This window comes from Salvia miltiorrhiza, chromosome 6 (genome assembly GCF_028751815.1).
Source record: "Salvia miltiorrhiza cultivar Shanhuang (shh) chromosome 6, IMPLAD_Smil_shh, whole genome shotgun sequence".
NCBI classification, from domain to species: domain Eukaryota; kingdom Viridiplantae; phylum Streptophyta; class Magnoliopsida; order Lamiales; family Lamiaceae; genus Salvia; species Salvia miltiorrhiza.
Window position 1 is genome coordinate 1,858,400 of NC_080392.1, and position 17,580 is coordinate 1,875,979.

Sequence of the window (17,580 nt, forward strand, 5' to 3'; positions counted from 1 at the left end):
TGGTGAAACTCGGCGGCGCGATTGGAGGAGCGCGGTGGTCGTAGTACAGCAGCCGGAGCAGTAGTGGCGGTGGAGTTGCTCGGCGTCGGAAATTAAGGCCGCGCCTTTCAGGGTTGGCTGGGGAAGAAGGTGGCTGGCGGTTCCCCTTTCAATGGAACAAAAGGATTTTTCCATTTTTTTATTATTATTTTTTTAATTTAAAAGAGCTTGACAAAACGACGTCGTTTTACTATATCGGAAAATCGTCCACGTCAACAAAATCCGACGGCCACGTCACCACCGATCAAAGTGTTAGTCAACGCAGGTGCAAATTGCGATTAAATTGAAAAGTCATGTATTCTGAGGCTAATTTTGAAGGTCATGTGCAATATGCAAATCTCAAAATAGTTTGTGTATTTTACGGCTATTAACCCTAAATTTTATGACACGACTTCTGATGTCACTAAAATTGTATCACTATATATTAAATAATTTTTATTGTAGTCGACTATAGAAATATTAGATTATACAAAGATCAATTATTTAGATTGATTTGAACTTAATTACCACGAGATTAATATTTTTATTTAACCCTCCCATATATAACATGAAAAAAAAATAAAAAAATCCTCGAGAAAAGAAACACTAATAATATTAATAATACATGGGACAAAGTATAATTCTACAACATAAAAAATCGTGACTTGTGATGAATAATGTGGTCTAATGGAGCAAGACATAATAATAATGGCATTGGGAAATTGTGTGTCAAATGTGACAGCTTTTGTAATTCCAGACCTTGTGCCACTTATATGTATATAGGGTCAGAAGATACAGCCAATTTAAACAGCAATCAATTTTTCTTTTTTTCTTTTTTTACAAAAGCAAACACAGCAAAAAAAAGATGTACGTAGGTCCCTTTTCTTTGAGTAATCATCAACACAGTTATTATGACAAATCCTTAACATTTTTTGTCTTTTCAAATTGTCATCATTCAATTGAAATTTGCTTCAAGGATCTTAATTTAAATTCACTCTTTTATATAACTACAAAAAATAATCTTTTGAATAGATTTTGTCACAATGAATTTTGTGAAAAGTTTGATGCATGTTAAAAGAAGGGGTTATTAAGTGCCGGAAAATACATATAATTTGTCAATTTTTTTATTTATAACATGGCCTTATAATTTGACCAGAAAATACATCGATTTTCAATTTAATCGCAATTGAAACATGACATTATAGTCTGACCAGAAAATACACAAAGTTTCAATTTAATCTCAATTATAACATGACCTTATTTAGATCATTGTTCATCATAGATGTATTAATATTTATTGTAATTTCATATTACATTGTTATGTATAAAATATTGTTAATTGATTTATTTATTTTTATTAAAATTAAGTTAGATGATTAATTATTTTATATTAATTGTTTCATTATATATATATAATATATATACTATATTATATATATATATATATATATATATATATATATTTTCGACACACAAATGCATATATATAAATTTGATTTTAACATTATCTTAATATATTACATATATAATAAGTATTTATCTATTTAAATTATGAAATTATAAAAAATATTAGAACCAATAAATTAGAAATATATAATTGCGTGTAAAATATTAAAATCAAATTTATATATATGTTCTGTGTGTTGAAAATGTATGTATGTATATATATATATATATATATATATATATATATATATTATGTGTGTGTGTATTTTTAAATCATCAATGTAATATCTTGATATATATATATATACATATATATATATATATATATTATGAAATATAATTAATATAAAATAATTAATCATCTAACTTATTTTTTATAAAAATAAATCAATCAATTAACAATATTTTATAACAATTTAATATGAAATAATAAATATTAATGTATTTTCTGGTCAGACTATAAGGTCATGTTATAATTGCGATTAAATTGAAAATTGATGTATTTTTTGGTCAAATTATAAGGTCATATTATAAACCAGAAAATTGACAAACTACATGTATTTTCCGGCAATAACCCCTTAAAAGAATTGCAGTCGGATAATCAAGAAAGTTTGCTTAGAATTTTTTTTATTATTAACTACAAAACTTTGAAAATAGTTTCAACTGAACTACCATTAGGTATCTAGAACTGATGAGATCATCTATCCCACTTTTAGCGTCTCGCTCTCGATGTCCCACTATCAATTTTTAAATTTTTAATAATTTTTTCTTCAATTTCAATTATTTTTTATTTAATTTAATTTTAAAATTATTAATTAAAGTTCACTGTCCCATGATCAATTCATATTTAAATGAGATACCTAAGTGAAGAAGACGATGACATTTGTCCTAACTTGAACACAAAATGCCCAACTTAGTATTCTCCTTTTCACGAAGTTGGACCAAATAAATACAAATATATCTAAAGTTTTGTATGTTAATTTGTTTGTGCATTAATGCTCAATATATTTTTTTATATCTCAATGTACAAGAAAAAAGTTTAGAAAAAGTTGGAAAAGTTGCAGAATCAGCCAAAGTGAGACCCTTGGAGTGAAAACAGGTGCCTTGGGAATTTAACTCTTGACAAAGATTTCAGATGTTTACATATTTGGATGTATTCCTATTATTTTTACTGCCTCTGATGGAGGAATAGTTTGATCAAAGAGCATATGCACAGTGAAATTTCCACACATAAAAGAAAAAAAAATTAAATAAAAAATGTCTCTTGATTCATTAATTTGGGCCATTTTAGAAGATGTACAGAAAGCATCATGGCAGAGATCACTTTTGAAGGTGTGTATGAAAGTTTCATCTTTTTGTGGGACTCAAACACTGACAATTTGGAAATGGCTTTGCACTGGAAAAATATATATGTTATTGCATTGCAACAGTTTTGGAGTGGGTTGCTTTTATCATTGCCCACAAATAAAAGTCCAAACCATAAAGTGCTTCATTATTCACTCCAAATCTTCAATTATTAATGGCTCTTGTCTGGTTCCTCCCGGCCGCCTTCATGTGGGATGTTGCTACTACCTCCCTCAAGTCCCCATCGCCCCAATCTCCGTTGTAAGCCGCGTCTCTCGTCTCGTCTCGTCTCGGATTTTACTGAGCGAGCGCGCCTAGGTTGAGCTTCGCTCGAAAGGCCTCATCAAAACCCCTTCGGTTAGGGTTAGGGTTAAGGTAAAGGAAGGGGAGCAACCAAATTTCAAGGACCTACCTTCGAGTGTCAATAGATGAATTCGGGCAGGCAAACCTTGAGTTGAGACAACACATGAAAACAACATAGCCCAACTCAAACTTTTGTGGAGAAGTCCCAATTTGATGTAGTTCCACCTGTTTGTCTTGAAATATAATAGCTAATGTCAGTTTACTAAACATGAAGTCGACAAAAAACAAACACGAAAACACCATGTTATGAATCATAGGAAACGGGTTGGCTCTAATTGCCGTGTTATATAACATGTTATGAACCTTGAACTTATAGGGAACGTTTACTTTGGCTTATAGCTTTGATAGATGAAAGAAATATAGGCTGGCTAATCTACCACATATTCTGATGGAGTGAATATTTTTGAACTTGTTGGATCGTGTAACTCCTGAAATACTCGATCATATGTATTGTTTATCCAATCGATCACTCAAAGTAGACGCCCCCTCAGGCTTCAGTTGACGTAAAGGAGAGGTTAATCCTAGTTGATGAAATTTGGTCAATGGAAGGGCTAGCTCATGCTTCTCTTGTAATGGCTACATAACAAGTTTTTTTGTACCTCTTCCTATATAGTACTATGTTTATGCTAGCTAGGAAAAGTTCGTGGTGGTCCAATTATCCAACACTAGCTCATGAGCGAACGTGTTTGGCAGACGCGTGCATTATACAACATGACTAAGTACTATATATCGTGTTACATCTTCTTATATTCCTCACGAGATGTGATGTCTAAAAGAGAGAAAAACCAATTCAAGATAGATAATCTGTATCAGGCTAATGATATTCTTTTCATGAAAGAACAAGAATGCATAAGAGAATAATGATAATAGACAAACGACCTTATTTTTCACAAGATCTTGATGTGATGAGAGAATGTAGATCTATGCCTAATAGCACATGCAGCTGGTACCAATGCTGTGGTCACCATCCCATTGCTTTCACCCAAATGTCAATCACTTTTCCCTACTGGATAATTCTAATCAACGAAACTATAGTATAATCTTCACCAAAACACATGCTGCTCATCGAAAAGAGAAAAGTTGTGATCAAGTACTTACCCGGTGCTATCCCTTTGAACAGTTAACATCACATTTCAATCAGTGTTTTTGGTGAGAGAAAATATCAAATCGACCAGCCAACAAGAGCGACCTTTGAAACGAGACGACGCCCACCTGCACAATTGAAATAATGATCATCTATTACCTGTACTGGTAGCAGAATATCCACAGATATGACCATGATTTATAATAAAAGGAATCAGAATTGTCACTTCACGACCATGATCGTGATTCATGAAAAATGATGTATAATAAATTGAGTTGCAAATTCTTACTTCATGACCATGATGATCATGACAATGATGCATAATAAAACGACTAGCAATTCTTACTTTGTGACAAGCACGAGATCTTTATCTCCTGTAGTGGAAAGTTAAGCCTCAGCTGCTAGTCTTGAAAGGTGATCACTAGGGCAAAGTTAATGTGTGTAGAGCTACAACATACTACTTCGAACATGTGGAAGCTAACGACCATGCAGTAGGGTGTGACAAAGTCCAGATATAAATACGTCAGTCATCAATAAAGCATTGATATGTCATGTGCCTAAAAAACAATTGATACTCCTTGTTAGAAGAAAATACTGGCAGTTTTCCAGATGTAGTTCTATAAAAACACTAGTGATTAAACCGCCGTGACAGGATTACCAATATCTGGAATTTCCATCAGAACTGAAAGCCTGCAGCACCTAACAAACAGCTGCAAAAACGAGCATTATAAGAAAACTGGTCAAGTTGTAGAAATCAAGGATGTTCGTGCATATAAGAAAGGCCTCATATCTACATCAATACACGGATTCTGAGCTGGATAATAGCAAGTTATAGTATATTGGCTTTGAAAGTAACATTTAATGGTTTAGTGGCATCAGAAAGGAAATAGAAGGAACAAACCCGATTAAACACGAGATATATACCTCACAAGAATTGGTAACTAAATGTCAATGAGAATAGCAGAAAGATTATGTACTAAAATGCAGGCGATGTGATGGACTCAAGCCAGAATATAGTGCCCAAAAAGCTCCCACCTCATCTATCTCAGCGATGGCATAGTTGCTCATTTCATACATGTCAAAATCATGAAACAAGAGATACATGAACAAATCTAGAATCAGTGCAGCAATGCATGACAACGTTACGGGGCAAGACTTGATTCCTTTGCTTCAAGCCTCATTGGGGCCTCTATTTTTGATCATCAACAATCAAACTCAGAAGATTGTATAGACACATTAGTACATGAGCATTCAGGTTTCTGACCAGTTAACCACAATGAACTCCTCTATAAGTTAAAGATGCTTTACACAAGTGAAATCATCAAAATTGTTCAAACAATTAGATGCAAGAAATGTAGCCAACAGATTAGGTTCTTATCTCTGGTTACAATATAAAAAACATATAATCAAGAGAAACACTACAGTGTAACATTAAACTGTAATTGGTCTGCATGAACATTACACTCTGCTTGTAGGTTCTGTGATCTCACACAAAGAACAAGTATGCTTGCAATGATTGGACATTAATCAAAGATAGCAGCCAAACTAAAAGCAGTGAAGAGAGAGTGCCTAAATCAAATGGTATATAAAGGTAACAGATAGTTTTTAATACTTAAGATATTCAATAGTCAAGAAGTTCATGCTTGAACAAGCCTAGACAAATATAATATGTATATGAGAAAAACTTGCATACAACATATTAAGGAAGGTCTCCACTTCATCCTGAAGAAAGCCTGACAGACAAAGGCTAATAAAATGCATGATACGAAAATATGTAATTCTACTCTGCTCTTAGCTGAAGGGGTTTCAACCATGGGTAAAATGAAGATGTACTTGTCACTAAGTTGCTCGCATCATAAGTGCATAAAATATATTTTATTTGATCAAATACATAAAATAAGAGGAATGTAATGAAAGAACTCCAGGAAATTATCATCGGTCTAAAGAATCAGTCTATCTAGCTTAAAGCCAGAATAACAGTGATTGTTCTTCTCTGCCTGCTTCCCCTATGTTTCATTAATTGGTTTTGTTATATGATTATAATGATGCAACCTAATCCTGCTAGTAATGAAGTTGATTTTTCTGAAAAGGGCCAATTATCTAATTGATTCCCTGCTGATCTTCCTCTCCTAAATTTAACCCTTGCCAATTTCTCGCTCCTAAATGAATGCGCAACTCGAAGTGTAATTGAGAAAAGTAAAAAAAAAAAAAAAATCAGACTTTTGCATGACTTTCTAAAAGATGCAGGAACACATGAACCATAATATGAGGAGCCAAGAATTTCTAGATACAGACTAGGGATGAAACTGTGCTCCTAATAAGGCACAAAATGCCAGGCAATTCAATTATAACAGTTGAAATGAAACCATGCTAATGTAGCTGAGCTCTGGATTGTAAATAACTGGCATGATCAGATAGGTTTTCTGGTACATGAAAAACAACTAGTAATTTTCCTCAAAGTACCAACTTGGTTCGTCTTATATGAGGTGGACTTTAATACAATATCATAGTGTATTGTGATATGTTGCTAATCGCAAACATAGCTTGCAATATTTTATGGGAAAATGATAAATTATTGACTAGTATCATCATAAACAAGAAAATTCGGCATGCTGCATTAAATATGTTTGAAAAGAAGGAATCATTTTTAACTGAGATTAGCAAATATAGAAGCAAGCATCAGAAAGATGGAAACAATAAAAGGAAACAGAAAGTCGAATCCTTGCTAATGAAGTGCAGGATGTCTAAAAGAAATAGAAACATGTAACTCAAAGCAAAATATAGCTTTTCTGAAGCTCATATACTATATAATTTAATGTAGAAAAGTAACTCAAGAGATAGCTCGCAATATCATTCGTAGACATTTTTGGAGAGACAGAATGCAAGGTAAAGCCTACACTGTTGAATGAAAATTATTCCTAAGTTTTAGATATAAAACTACGAATGTTACCAGTAATCACCACAAGAACAACGACCTTCCTTAAAATAATGAAATCTACTACCATCTCTGAAGGCAATTTCTCGTTTGTAGACAGTGGAGATCAGTTTGATTGCATTGTGGCAGTCGTTGCATATCCTATGACTCTGGGCAAGTTGCAGAGGAGTAGAGCTAGGAGTGCTAATAAGCCCAAATGAAATAGCCAATTTCTCACTGTGATGGAGTAGCATAGATTCTTCCCGTTCATCTACATCAGGAAGCAAATTATTTCTCTGAGGTACATATCCATGTTTGGAGAGTTGCAGCTTGACATTGTCCAAATTAACATAAATCTCCTTGGTCTGAGGATGGGACTTATCTCCAGTGAAGAAAACATACTGCTGCTTCTTTATCTCTATCCAAGTACAAGCGGGTAACATTCTTAGACCTTTTCTTTTCAAGGTTTGGAGGACTGCAGCTGCTTCGTCTAATCTCCCAGAACTACTATAGATATTCAATAGCACGACATAATTAGATAATTTCTCAGGTCCCATCCCATAAAGTTGCTCAGCTGCATATTTACCTAGCTCAAAGTTTTTATGGACCCTGCAAGCTGTGAGCAATGCAGCCCACATATTTATCGTGGGCTTAACGCTTCCAATCAGAGCAAAAGCTTCATCCAGGAGCCCTTCTCGGCCTAATAGCTCAACCATACACGTATAGTGCATTGCACGAGGCTTCACCTTGTAATCTCTATGCATAGATTCAAATATTTCCCATCCACGGTCAGACAATCCTGAATGACAACAAGCAGATAGAACTGCCAAAAAAGTGACATGATTGGGCACCATTCCTTGATCAACCATTCGCTCAAACAAATCTACTGCCTCAGCTCCACGACCATGATTACCATATCCAGATATCAAGGCATTCCACGACACAACATTCTTACGGGGCATCCTATCGAAAACATTCCGAGCATCTTCTATCCTCCCCCATTTGCTATAGAAATCAACAAGTGATGTATTAGCTACTACGTCATATCCAAAACCGTTTCGGATAAGACCAGCATGAGCTTGCCTTGCGTGCTGCAATGAGGCCAGCCGTGTACAAACTCGTATAATCATTGAATAAGTGAAATGGTCCATCTTGACACCAGAATCCTGCATTTCATAATACATGCTTAATGCTTCTTCACTATAGCCATGGAGTGCATAGCCAGCAATGACGGTGTTCCACGCTACAGTAGTTTTCTCCGGCATCATATCAAAAACAAACCTCGCATCCTCAATGCTACCACATTTGCTGTACATATCAACCAAGGCGCACGACACAAAGACATCCTCAGTCGCACCCATCTTCAGAGCACAAGAATGTAGCTGCTGCCCCGGAGATATAAGTTCCAAGCCAGCTGCTGCTCGAACCATCGTGGTGAATGTCCTAGAACAAACATTTGAACTATCCTCCCACATCATCAGAAACAGTCTGAAAGCATCAAAAAAATCACCCGAGTCCACGAGCCCCCCGATTATCGTATTCCATGAAACCGAGTTCCTCTCGGACATATCCTCAAACAGGTGGCGCGCATCAATCATCATCCCGCATTTCACGTGCATCAACAACACCCTGTTCATCATATATAAATCCAACTCCACCTCGGAGTTCAGCATGTGATTGAACACCCTCTTCACTCCTCGAATCGATCTCAATGCAATGCAAGCACCCACCGCCGCATCGTAAGTATCGAAGCTAACATCAATATCGTCATTAATTTCCAAAATTTCAAACAACTCTAGAGCCTCATTATACCTTTTGCACAAAACCAATTTCTCAATCTGGGAACAGATCCCAACACCCAAATTCGGTTTCTTCAATTTCCTTTCCTCCAAATATCCATTTTCCTTCAAATTATTTTCCTCCTTTTCACGAGGTTTTGGCATCGGTCGAGGCCTTAATCCCTGGTCTAAAAGAGCACATCTAAACTTGGCAATAGGGGCTCTGCATCTTCTCCTGCCGAGTGAAAAATCGTCAGAAAGTCGGAATTTTTGTTTGAAAATAGTGGGGTTTATCAGTGAACATGCGAATTTGAAGCTGCTCTGGATTTGATCCAGTGGCAATGAGATGTCCATACGTGGTAAAGAAAATGCGAGAAGAAATTAATCGAGTCTGACAGAATTGAACAAATTGAAATGAGATTTCAAGATGCAATCTTGGTTGTAACTGAAGGACTCTGTATGAGTTTAGCTTCGAACTGTCCGCCACGCTAATTGTTTGTTGGTTAGTTCAACTAACAAACCTAAAAAAACTAGTACTAGTATTTATTTATTACTCTATTCGTCCCAATAAAAGTGATCACTTTCTTATCGACACGGAGAGAAATTAATTGTTATACTTTAATTGAGTGTGATCCATTAAAATTAATGAGTTAATTAAGACTAAGGAGCGAGAGCGAGAGGGAGAGATGTCAGGCTAAGACGGAGCAACGCCGACCTTGAGGCGACAATGACGCCAGAGGTTGCATGGCGATGGCGATGGCGATTTCGATTTCAGAGGAGAGAATTAGGACTCATTTGATGTTTCGCAAAACTGAGAACCTGATAAAGCAATTGAAAGAGGGAAACGGACGAGGAGCGACGTCCTCGATCGGACGCATCCTCACCAGCGGCTGAGACGACCAGAGAAGAAGGCGGTGGACTCCTACTTCTGAATAGAGGAGATAGGTTTAAAGTACAAGCTTAATTAAACTTATTTTAATGGGCTTAATTAAGCTCAAATCTTTACTAATTTGGAAAGGGGCCACTTGTAATGAGACAAACCAAAATAGAAAAGTGGTCACTTTATTGGGATGGATGGTGGAGGGAGTAATTTATAAAAAAATTGTTGAATTTTAGGAATTGCTTTTTTCCCCCTTTTATTTTATTAATTTTCTAATAAGTGAGATTTTTGAGATTTGCTGATTTATCACTATCTATGGATAAAGCTTATGTTTTGTCACTGTCGCAAACCTCCATTATTTCTATTGTAAATTTGCATATCTCACAAAGATCTAGTTCGAGATCTATGAAGAAGAAAATAAATATTTAATTCGGACATTTAGTTAAATTTGACTTATTTGTGGGACTTTATGTTATTTTACTTATTTGTTTCAAATTTTATTTATAATACTCTCTCCATCCACGAAATGTTGTCATAATTTGTCGTTTCGGTTCGTTCACAAAAAATTGTCATAGTCTATTTTAATAATAATTCATGGATATCTTTCTCCACTCACTAATATATGGGCCTCATTCTCCACTCACTAACTTAATTAACTTTTTTTCAATTTTCTTCGTTTGTGGGCCTCTTTCTCCACTCAATAAATAAACAACACAATTTTTTTAAAAAAATTGTGCCTCCATGCCTTAGGACAACATTTCATGGACGGAGGGAGTATATTTTAATCTTGGTTCAAACACTAAGATATGTTACTAATCTCATCTTATTTACAATGCATATCTTGAATTTTATCTTCGTTAATTTATCCCAATAGAAATATCAAACATGTCTTTAGGGGTAGGGATGACAATTTACCCACTGGTAACGAATATTCGTAAAAATCCTACCCTAATATAGTGGGTTTGAGAAGCATTTGATATCCACGGATAGTTTCGTGGTTGCAATTCACTATTCATTTAGTTTGTGGGTATGGGTTTGGATACTTACTATCCATACCCGTGAAACTCGTTTACCCGCAAAAAATATCCGCGAAAATACCCGTCAATTACCCGTGAAATACCCACAAAATATCATAAAAATATGGCCTTTGAATATATGATTTGTGGTGATTTTTTTTTTGTATTAAAATTGTTATAAATTTATACTTAAATTCTGTTTCGCGGGTATCCGATGAATAGTGGGTGGCGGATATCCGACGGGTAGCGGGTTGGCGGATACTCGACGGTTAGCGGGTATCTGCGGGTGGCGGGTTTGGATAGCATTTGATATCCACGGATAGTTTCGTGGTTAAGATCTATTATCAATTTAGTTCGTGAGTATGAGTATGGATAGTCACTATCCGTGTCTGTCGTACCCGATTGCCACCCCTACTTAGGGAGATAAAAAGAAGGTAAAGGTAGCAAATTAAACCTGTATCATGGACATGCATCCATACGACATTTAACCCTCTATACTTGACATTGGATTAATCAACCCCCGATGTCCCAATTTCGGTGCAATTAAACACTTCCCCTAACGCCCTCTAATTTTTTACTATTTTTTTATTTTATTTTGTAATATATAGTGGGATCACGACCCATTGAAAGCCTTAGAGTTTGTGTGCAATCTCCGAGGAGTTAGAGACACCGAAAATCCAACAAAGAAGGGTTCTACACCGTCGTGCTATGGCTGCACGATCGCCACCCCAAACCCCCCTCGCTGCCAATGTGGCCGCTTTCGCGGATTTCAATTACTTGAAAGATTTGTTAGAGACCATTTTCCGAATTTTAGAAGGGCCCAAAGCGCGAGAATTTGACAGAGAATAAATAAGGAGTTGGCGGAGGAGAAGAAATTTGACAAGGAGATCAAGCAGCGGGGGAATTGGTACCAGTAGAACAACACATTTGTTATGGACGAGGAAATATTTGAAGACGCAGTTGATTGAGGGTAGGAAATGTGTGGAAACGGCGCAAACCCGCAAAGAAAAGAGGTTGAAAAAGGCGAAGAGGGTTGTAAAGAGGTACATTGAGGATCCCAAATTCAAGTTCATGCATACCCGAATCTCTGATCTATTCACGCAGGGATTGAGATTGGATATGGAGATGTTAAAATTGGGGAAATTGAACAAAATCAGCCTCATCGCGAAATAATGCCCCTCTCTTAATTCATCGTTCGACAAAATAATATTTGACGTGCGAAATTGTGGTGAATAAGGTGTTTCTGAGGGTGGAATATGCAGAGTATCAAGGCGTGGAGGAAGCACATTACTAAATACTCCCTCCGTCCACTAATTCAAGGCCTTCTTTCATTTTTGGGACGTCCACCAACTCAAGGCCTATCCATTTTTAGTAAGTTTTTATTTATATTTAATTGGTGGGTCCCAAAACAATACACCTTTTCTCCACTCAACTAATAAACAATACATTAATTGTGGGTCCCTTTCTCCACTCAACTAATAAAATTACACTTTTTCTTAAAACCCGTGTTTTGCTCCTTAGGTCATGAATTAGTGGACGGAGGGAGTAAAAAAATAAAAGAGAGAGGGAGAGAGAGAGAGAAGAAAGAAAGAAAGAAACGGTGTTTAACGCATTAGGGTGAGGGTTTAATTACACCGGAATTGGAACATTGGAGACTTGATTGATCCAATATTGATTATAGGGGACTAAACGTCATAAGAGTGTCCATGTTAGAGATTAAATTGTTACTTTTCTCTAAATAAAATACACTCAAATATGCATTATTAGTATCATCTATATTTGTTATTATCATTTCTAAAAGTATTACTCACTCCGTCCACCAATTCGTATTGTAATTTGTCATTTTGGTTCATCCATCAACTTGTGTCCTATTTATTTTTAGTATTATTATATTTTACACTTATTTACACATATGCTATTTAGGGACCCACCACTTTTAATGCTCGTTTGGTTCAAGTAGAGAAATGGAAAGGATATTGAATCAAATAAATGAGTGGAATGGTAACAATAACTATTATTTTTATTGAATGTTTGGTTTAACAATGAGAAATAATCATTAATAAGGGATTCAATTTCTTTTGTTTCCCCTCTATTTTGAAGGGTAACAAATTGGATGATTGAGCTACCCTCAAGTAAAGGTAATGATTAACTCATTACTCAAACCAAACAATAAGTAATAGATTCAATTAATTGAATCCATTTCCAACCTCTAAAAACACTCAATCAAACGTGGGCTTAATCTTGAAAAATATCATTAGTCAATTATACTTACTAATTGTGAGTCCTCATTTCCACTCAACAAATAAACAATACACTTTTTTAAAAAAAAAAAACTCGTGTCCTTTCCCCTATGACACAAATTGGTGGACGGAGAGAGAGTACTATTTGAGACCATTAATTGATAAGAAATATACTGTGTAAATGTCAGAGTTTCGAAATTAAAATTTTTTATTTCTTACGAAATTCGAACTCAGGAGCCAGGATCATGAATTCATCTAACAAAGTCATGAATTCGCCGTGAACCTTTATGATTTAAAAAACTAAAAATACTTATTCTATATTTTAAAATAAATTTTTATTTTAGGCCTCTCATATAAATCACACATATAGCAAATAGAAGTTCTACCATATATACATATGAATATATCTGTATAAAATAAAATTGGTTTGACTACCTCTGGCCCTAACTATAGTTACATTGATACATTACATTTTATGGGCATCATGGATGGTGGCTGCTCCGCATCCTCGCCGTCTGAATTGAGCAATGCTCCGGCAACCTCCGATGGAGGCGGCGGCGGTGGCGGTGGCGGCGCTTCCAAGTTCCTTGCCAACCTCCCCTCTCGCGGCAACTTCTCCTCCACCGTTCTCTCCTCTAACCTGGTAAGTTTCTCATCCCCTAAAACCCTCTGATTATTCTTAATATTTTTATTGTTTCTGTTTTAATGATATAATAACTCAATCGCGTATATGCTGCTACTACTTCAATGTGAATCCAACTGTTTATTTTCCTATACAATGTCAGTGAAAATTGATAGCTTTTGTTAAGATAATTTTTCTAGGGTTCTTCATTTTTCCAGTTCGAGCAAGCCATATTTTCGATTGTGATTGAAAGTAGTTTTTCCCCCCACTTTTTCACGAATTTTAGTACATGCATGGAGATTTGGTAAGCATAGTGTTTGCAACGTTCTCGGTTTAGTCGGAATTCAAGAATGATAATGAAAGGAATTGATGGAGATCAGGCTTCCTTTTGATAATAACTAATCTACCATTAGTGAGTTAAATTAGAAAGATGACGCTTTTTGGCATCAATGCTGTAGTTTGTCCAGACTTTTATTGCTCGGGTACCATAATTTAGAGTTCCTGCATTGGTACTTAATTGATGTTTAACTCTTGCAGACTTGCACTTGTAGGGGTTTTTCTGTTTTGATTTGTATAGACGTGTTCATTTCTTCCTTCATGTACATTTTGCGTTGAGCAAGACAACTTCCTCTTGATTGATACAAGTGCAAGGTGTTTCAGGCATCTTCAAAGATTAATGCATAGGATTCTTGTGTGGTGAAGGAAACATATTGCTAAGTAAATGGTTAGTTTCCATTTGATATGAAAACATGGTCTTGAGGTTAGTTAGTACATGATTGAGGTGATGAAGCAAATATAAAGCTGAAAGTAAGGTTATTTCTAGGTTCAACATGTAGTGTAGACATTCATTGCAATACTTCTTTTTTCTAGGACGGCAATGTATATTTGGATGCTTTGTAAAGGTTGGTTTATAGGTTTCTTGTGTAATCAGCAAAATGTGATGTTGGATCTCACTTTTTTGTTCTGCTGGATGTAAGAAAAGCAAAAGGTATTGTCCTGTTTTTATTTCTTTTAATGTCTAGTTAAGTATGTTATCCAAAGAAAGAGACGATCTATATATTACGGGTCACTTTTATCTCAACAGAAGATGTACATATTTATTTCAGTTCTTCATCTGTGCTTAAGGTTTTACATGCTTGCAATTCGTGCAGGGAGGGACACGTGTTTACATTTGCCATCGCGATACATCACCTCCAGGTACTTTTATGCAGTTCCTTTTATTAGCCTTTAGAATTTAAACAAGAAAAAGTATGTGATTAAGATTGGTTTGACCTTAGTACGCACATGGAAAACATCACAGATCCTGCCTTTTAATACTGGATTCATCTATGATCCAAAGATTTTTTTGTGTGTTTGTTTCAGTGTCCTTATTTATCTTCAGTCTTAATCCACTTCAGACAATTTACGAGTATTCTTTTCTGTGATAGTCATGCTTTTGATATCTTACCATCTCTTTGAGTGTATGTAATGATGGAAAGTGAGAAAGAACACGAACGTCAGATTAAATTCCGTTACATTTTCCTTTTTTAACATTATATTGATTTTTAAGATGTTTCGTTAAATAGTGGTTAGACATTTTAGATCTAGGATTACTGGATTAAGTGATTGCACTTAGAAGGATCACATGACTTGGATAATTAATATGTCTGAAGCCCTGAAAGTGGCAGGAATGGACTATCTTGTTCTTTAATAGTAGCTGAGTATGATGAAAAATCAATGAATTGATCATGTTTTAACCAAAATGAAGAAATTTTCCGGTCAAAAGAAGATGAAAATTGTTTCCTTCACCAATTGCCAAGGTCTAATAAGGCATTGAAGTGAATCAAGTTAGAAGTGTACTCACCTCTGACTGTTTGGTAGTGATCATTATTGAAACTAAGTTCTAAGCTATCTTTGCTGCCATTCTCTTTATTCTTCAATGTGAAGCTATGTTCTTCTCCTTGAAGCTCGCATAAATCGGTACTTGCTTTTCAGTGTTATCTGTCATCTCATTTTATTTTTATCTATTTTGCTTCTTGTCACTATAAATAATGATTATCTCATCTTCTTTTTAAACAGATGACCAGGTTATAAGAACAAACCAGACGAATATACTGATCAGATCTCTTACGCTTATGAAACAAAAGGGTGATTCAGGCTCTAAAGATGGGAAAGGTGCAGGATCGAGGAAAAGGTAATGAATCCGCAGTTATATCCATCTTTTCCTAATTTGTTGGCTTCATATTCCATCCAAATGTCACTTTCCAGAGCTGCTGAGAAATCTTTGGATGGTAAAGCTGCTGGAAAGAAAGCGATGTCTAGCACTCAGCACGGTTCTTCTCAAGGTGAGATACATCTTAAATTGTTTCATGTTTTATCATTGAACAGATGAACTATAAGAACGGTAAGGACATATACTGTTGGAACAACTATCTTTAAGCTGCATGTTTGTGAAATGTTGCATGCTATCCTCCCCTTAGTGTTGTAACTATACAGAGTTGTGTTTGTCTCAATTACATAAAGGCACTTTACTCATGGATAACCTCTAGTCATCTTGATTTCTCTGAAAATTTTCTGCAAGAAACTATGAGAATATAAGATTGGTAAGAAATAAAGAGAGGTCACTTTGAAGTTCCTATGAACTGGGTTGTTTGTCATCAAGTCGTGCTTGAGAACAGAATGAAGATTCTAGTGTCTAATGTTTAGTGGTTTTGAATCTGACTTGGTTGGGTAATCTTGACAAGTTTTACTGGAGCCAACGGTGACCCTGTGTTATCTTGTTATCGAACATTCTAGGAGTCCTTTGAGCTGTCTCTTGAAGTATCTTTTATCATGTCCCAAGTGTCTGTTTGTGCTGTAAGCCAATAACTATGAAAAAAGAGTAAATAGCAATATGTTTCTCTTTAATATGCTTTCTGTGCATATGCAGTATACCTGCAAATAGGGAACAAGAGTAACTGTTTCTTATTACGTACTGTTACACTGTATCATTTTCTCATGATGAAACTCACACAAGTCAAACTATATTTGGATGAGTTCACAGAACTGCAGAGCTTGACAGTAGATAAACTTCGTGCACTCCTTAGGGATAAAGGCCTTTCAGCGACGGGGAGAAAGGCAAGTTTTCTTGATGTCGACAAACTTCCTTTCGAGGATGACCTTTCACACTATTGTCAATTTGATTCACGGATTCAATGATTTGTACTCGACATCATTTGATATACTTCATTTTAATTGCAGGACGAGTTGATTGCTCGCTTACGAGGTGCGAATGGCTAGCTCTAGTGTTATTAAGTTGAGAGGTTAATACTTTTCAACTCTGTAGAAATGTTTTGAAAAATGTGGAAGCATTGTTGTGTCAATGTTTTGGGTTTTCTGCACTGCATTAGTGCATTTTGTACTGTTGTCGCACGATTCTAAGAATCTCGTCTCCGGAGACGGGGCCGGGGATTATGTGTAGACTTCTCCAAACTTCAAGTTCTTCCATCTGTCTCTTTCAAACTTTTGTCATGTATGGTAGCCCAGTGCTTTGGATCCCTGCCATTGCACCGGGTGATGTCGACCACACATCTGCAATAGTTATACCTGCAGAACTGGAACGACATTTTCATGTTAGTTATTTGCTACTGCTTGGTGCTTTGCATCATTGCATGGTAGGGGATATCTCTTCATGTTAATCTTTTGGATCTATGGGTAGTTTGGCCTATTCTCATTAATTTTGCTAGAAGTACTATTTTATTATTATTCTTTTTATAAAAATATCGAAGTAGTTGGCAAGGTTGTTAAAAACAGAGGCGTATTTGAGGCGTTCTGTCTCTAAAAGGCAAGGCGTAAGCCTTGAGGTTGTTAGCCTCGGACGTAAAAAAAATAAAAATTCAAAATAAAATATTTAAACA

The 17,580-nt window shown here is 35.6% G+C and overlaps 3 protein-coding genes across 3 annotated transcripts in view; 1 reads left to right on the top strand and 2 right to left on the bottom strand.

The window, feature by feature from the left end:
* LOC130987821 (uncharacterized) overlaps nucleotides 1-17,580 on the bottom strand; it is a 551,243-nt gene that overhangs the window by 359,394 nt on the left and 174,269 nt on the right. The window lies entirely within an intron of this gene.
* LOC130987787 (pentatricopeptide repeat-containing protein At5g50390, chloroplastic) lies at nucleotides 7,041-9,470 on the bottom strand. Its single transcript, XM_057911462.1, has one exon. It carries the CDS (start codon nucleotides 9,299-9,301, stop codon nucleotides 7,202-7,204), a length of 2,100 nt encoding a protein of 699 aa, XP_057767445.1. The 5' UTR covers nucleotides 9,302-9,470; the 3' UTR covers nucleotides 7,041-7,201.
* On the top strand, nucleotides 13,468-17,400 carry LOC130987822 (uncharacterized). Its single transcript, XM_057911514.1, has 6 exons — nucleotides 13,468-13,726; nucleotides 14,857-14,902; nucleotides 15,764-15,878; nucleotides 15,953-16,029; nucleotides 16,728-16,801; nucleotides 16,925-17,400. Exons 1-6 carry the CDS (start codon nucleotides 13,559-13,561, stop codon nucleotides 16,961-16,963), a joined length of 519 nt encoding a protein of 172 aa, XP_057767497.1. The 5' UTR covers nucleotides 13,468-13,558; the 3' UTR covers nucleotides 16,964-17,400.

Coding starts and splice junctions, on each gene's coding strand:
- LOC130987787 (XM_057911462.1), bottom strand. CDS start 9,301: ATGGACATCTCATTGCCACTGGATCAAATCCAGAGCAGCTTCAAATTC.
- LOC130987822 (XM_057911514.1), top strand. CDS start 13,559: ATGGGCATCATGGATGGTGGCTGCTCCGCATCCTCGCCGTCTGAATTG. Junction 14,903..15,763: donor TCGCGATACATCACCTCCAG/GTACTTTTATGC, acceptor CTTTTTAAACAG/ATGACCAGGTTATAAGAACA. Junction 16,030..16,727: donor TCAGCACGGTTCTTCTCAAG/GTGAGATACATC, acceptor ATGAGTTCACAG/AACTGCAGAGCTTGACAGTA.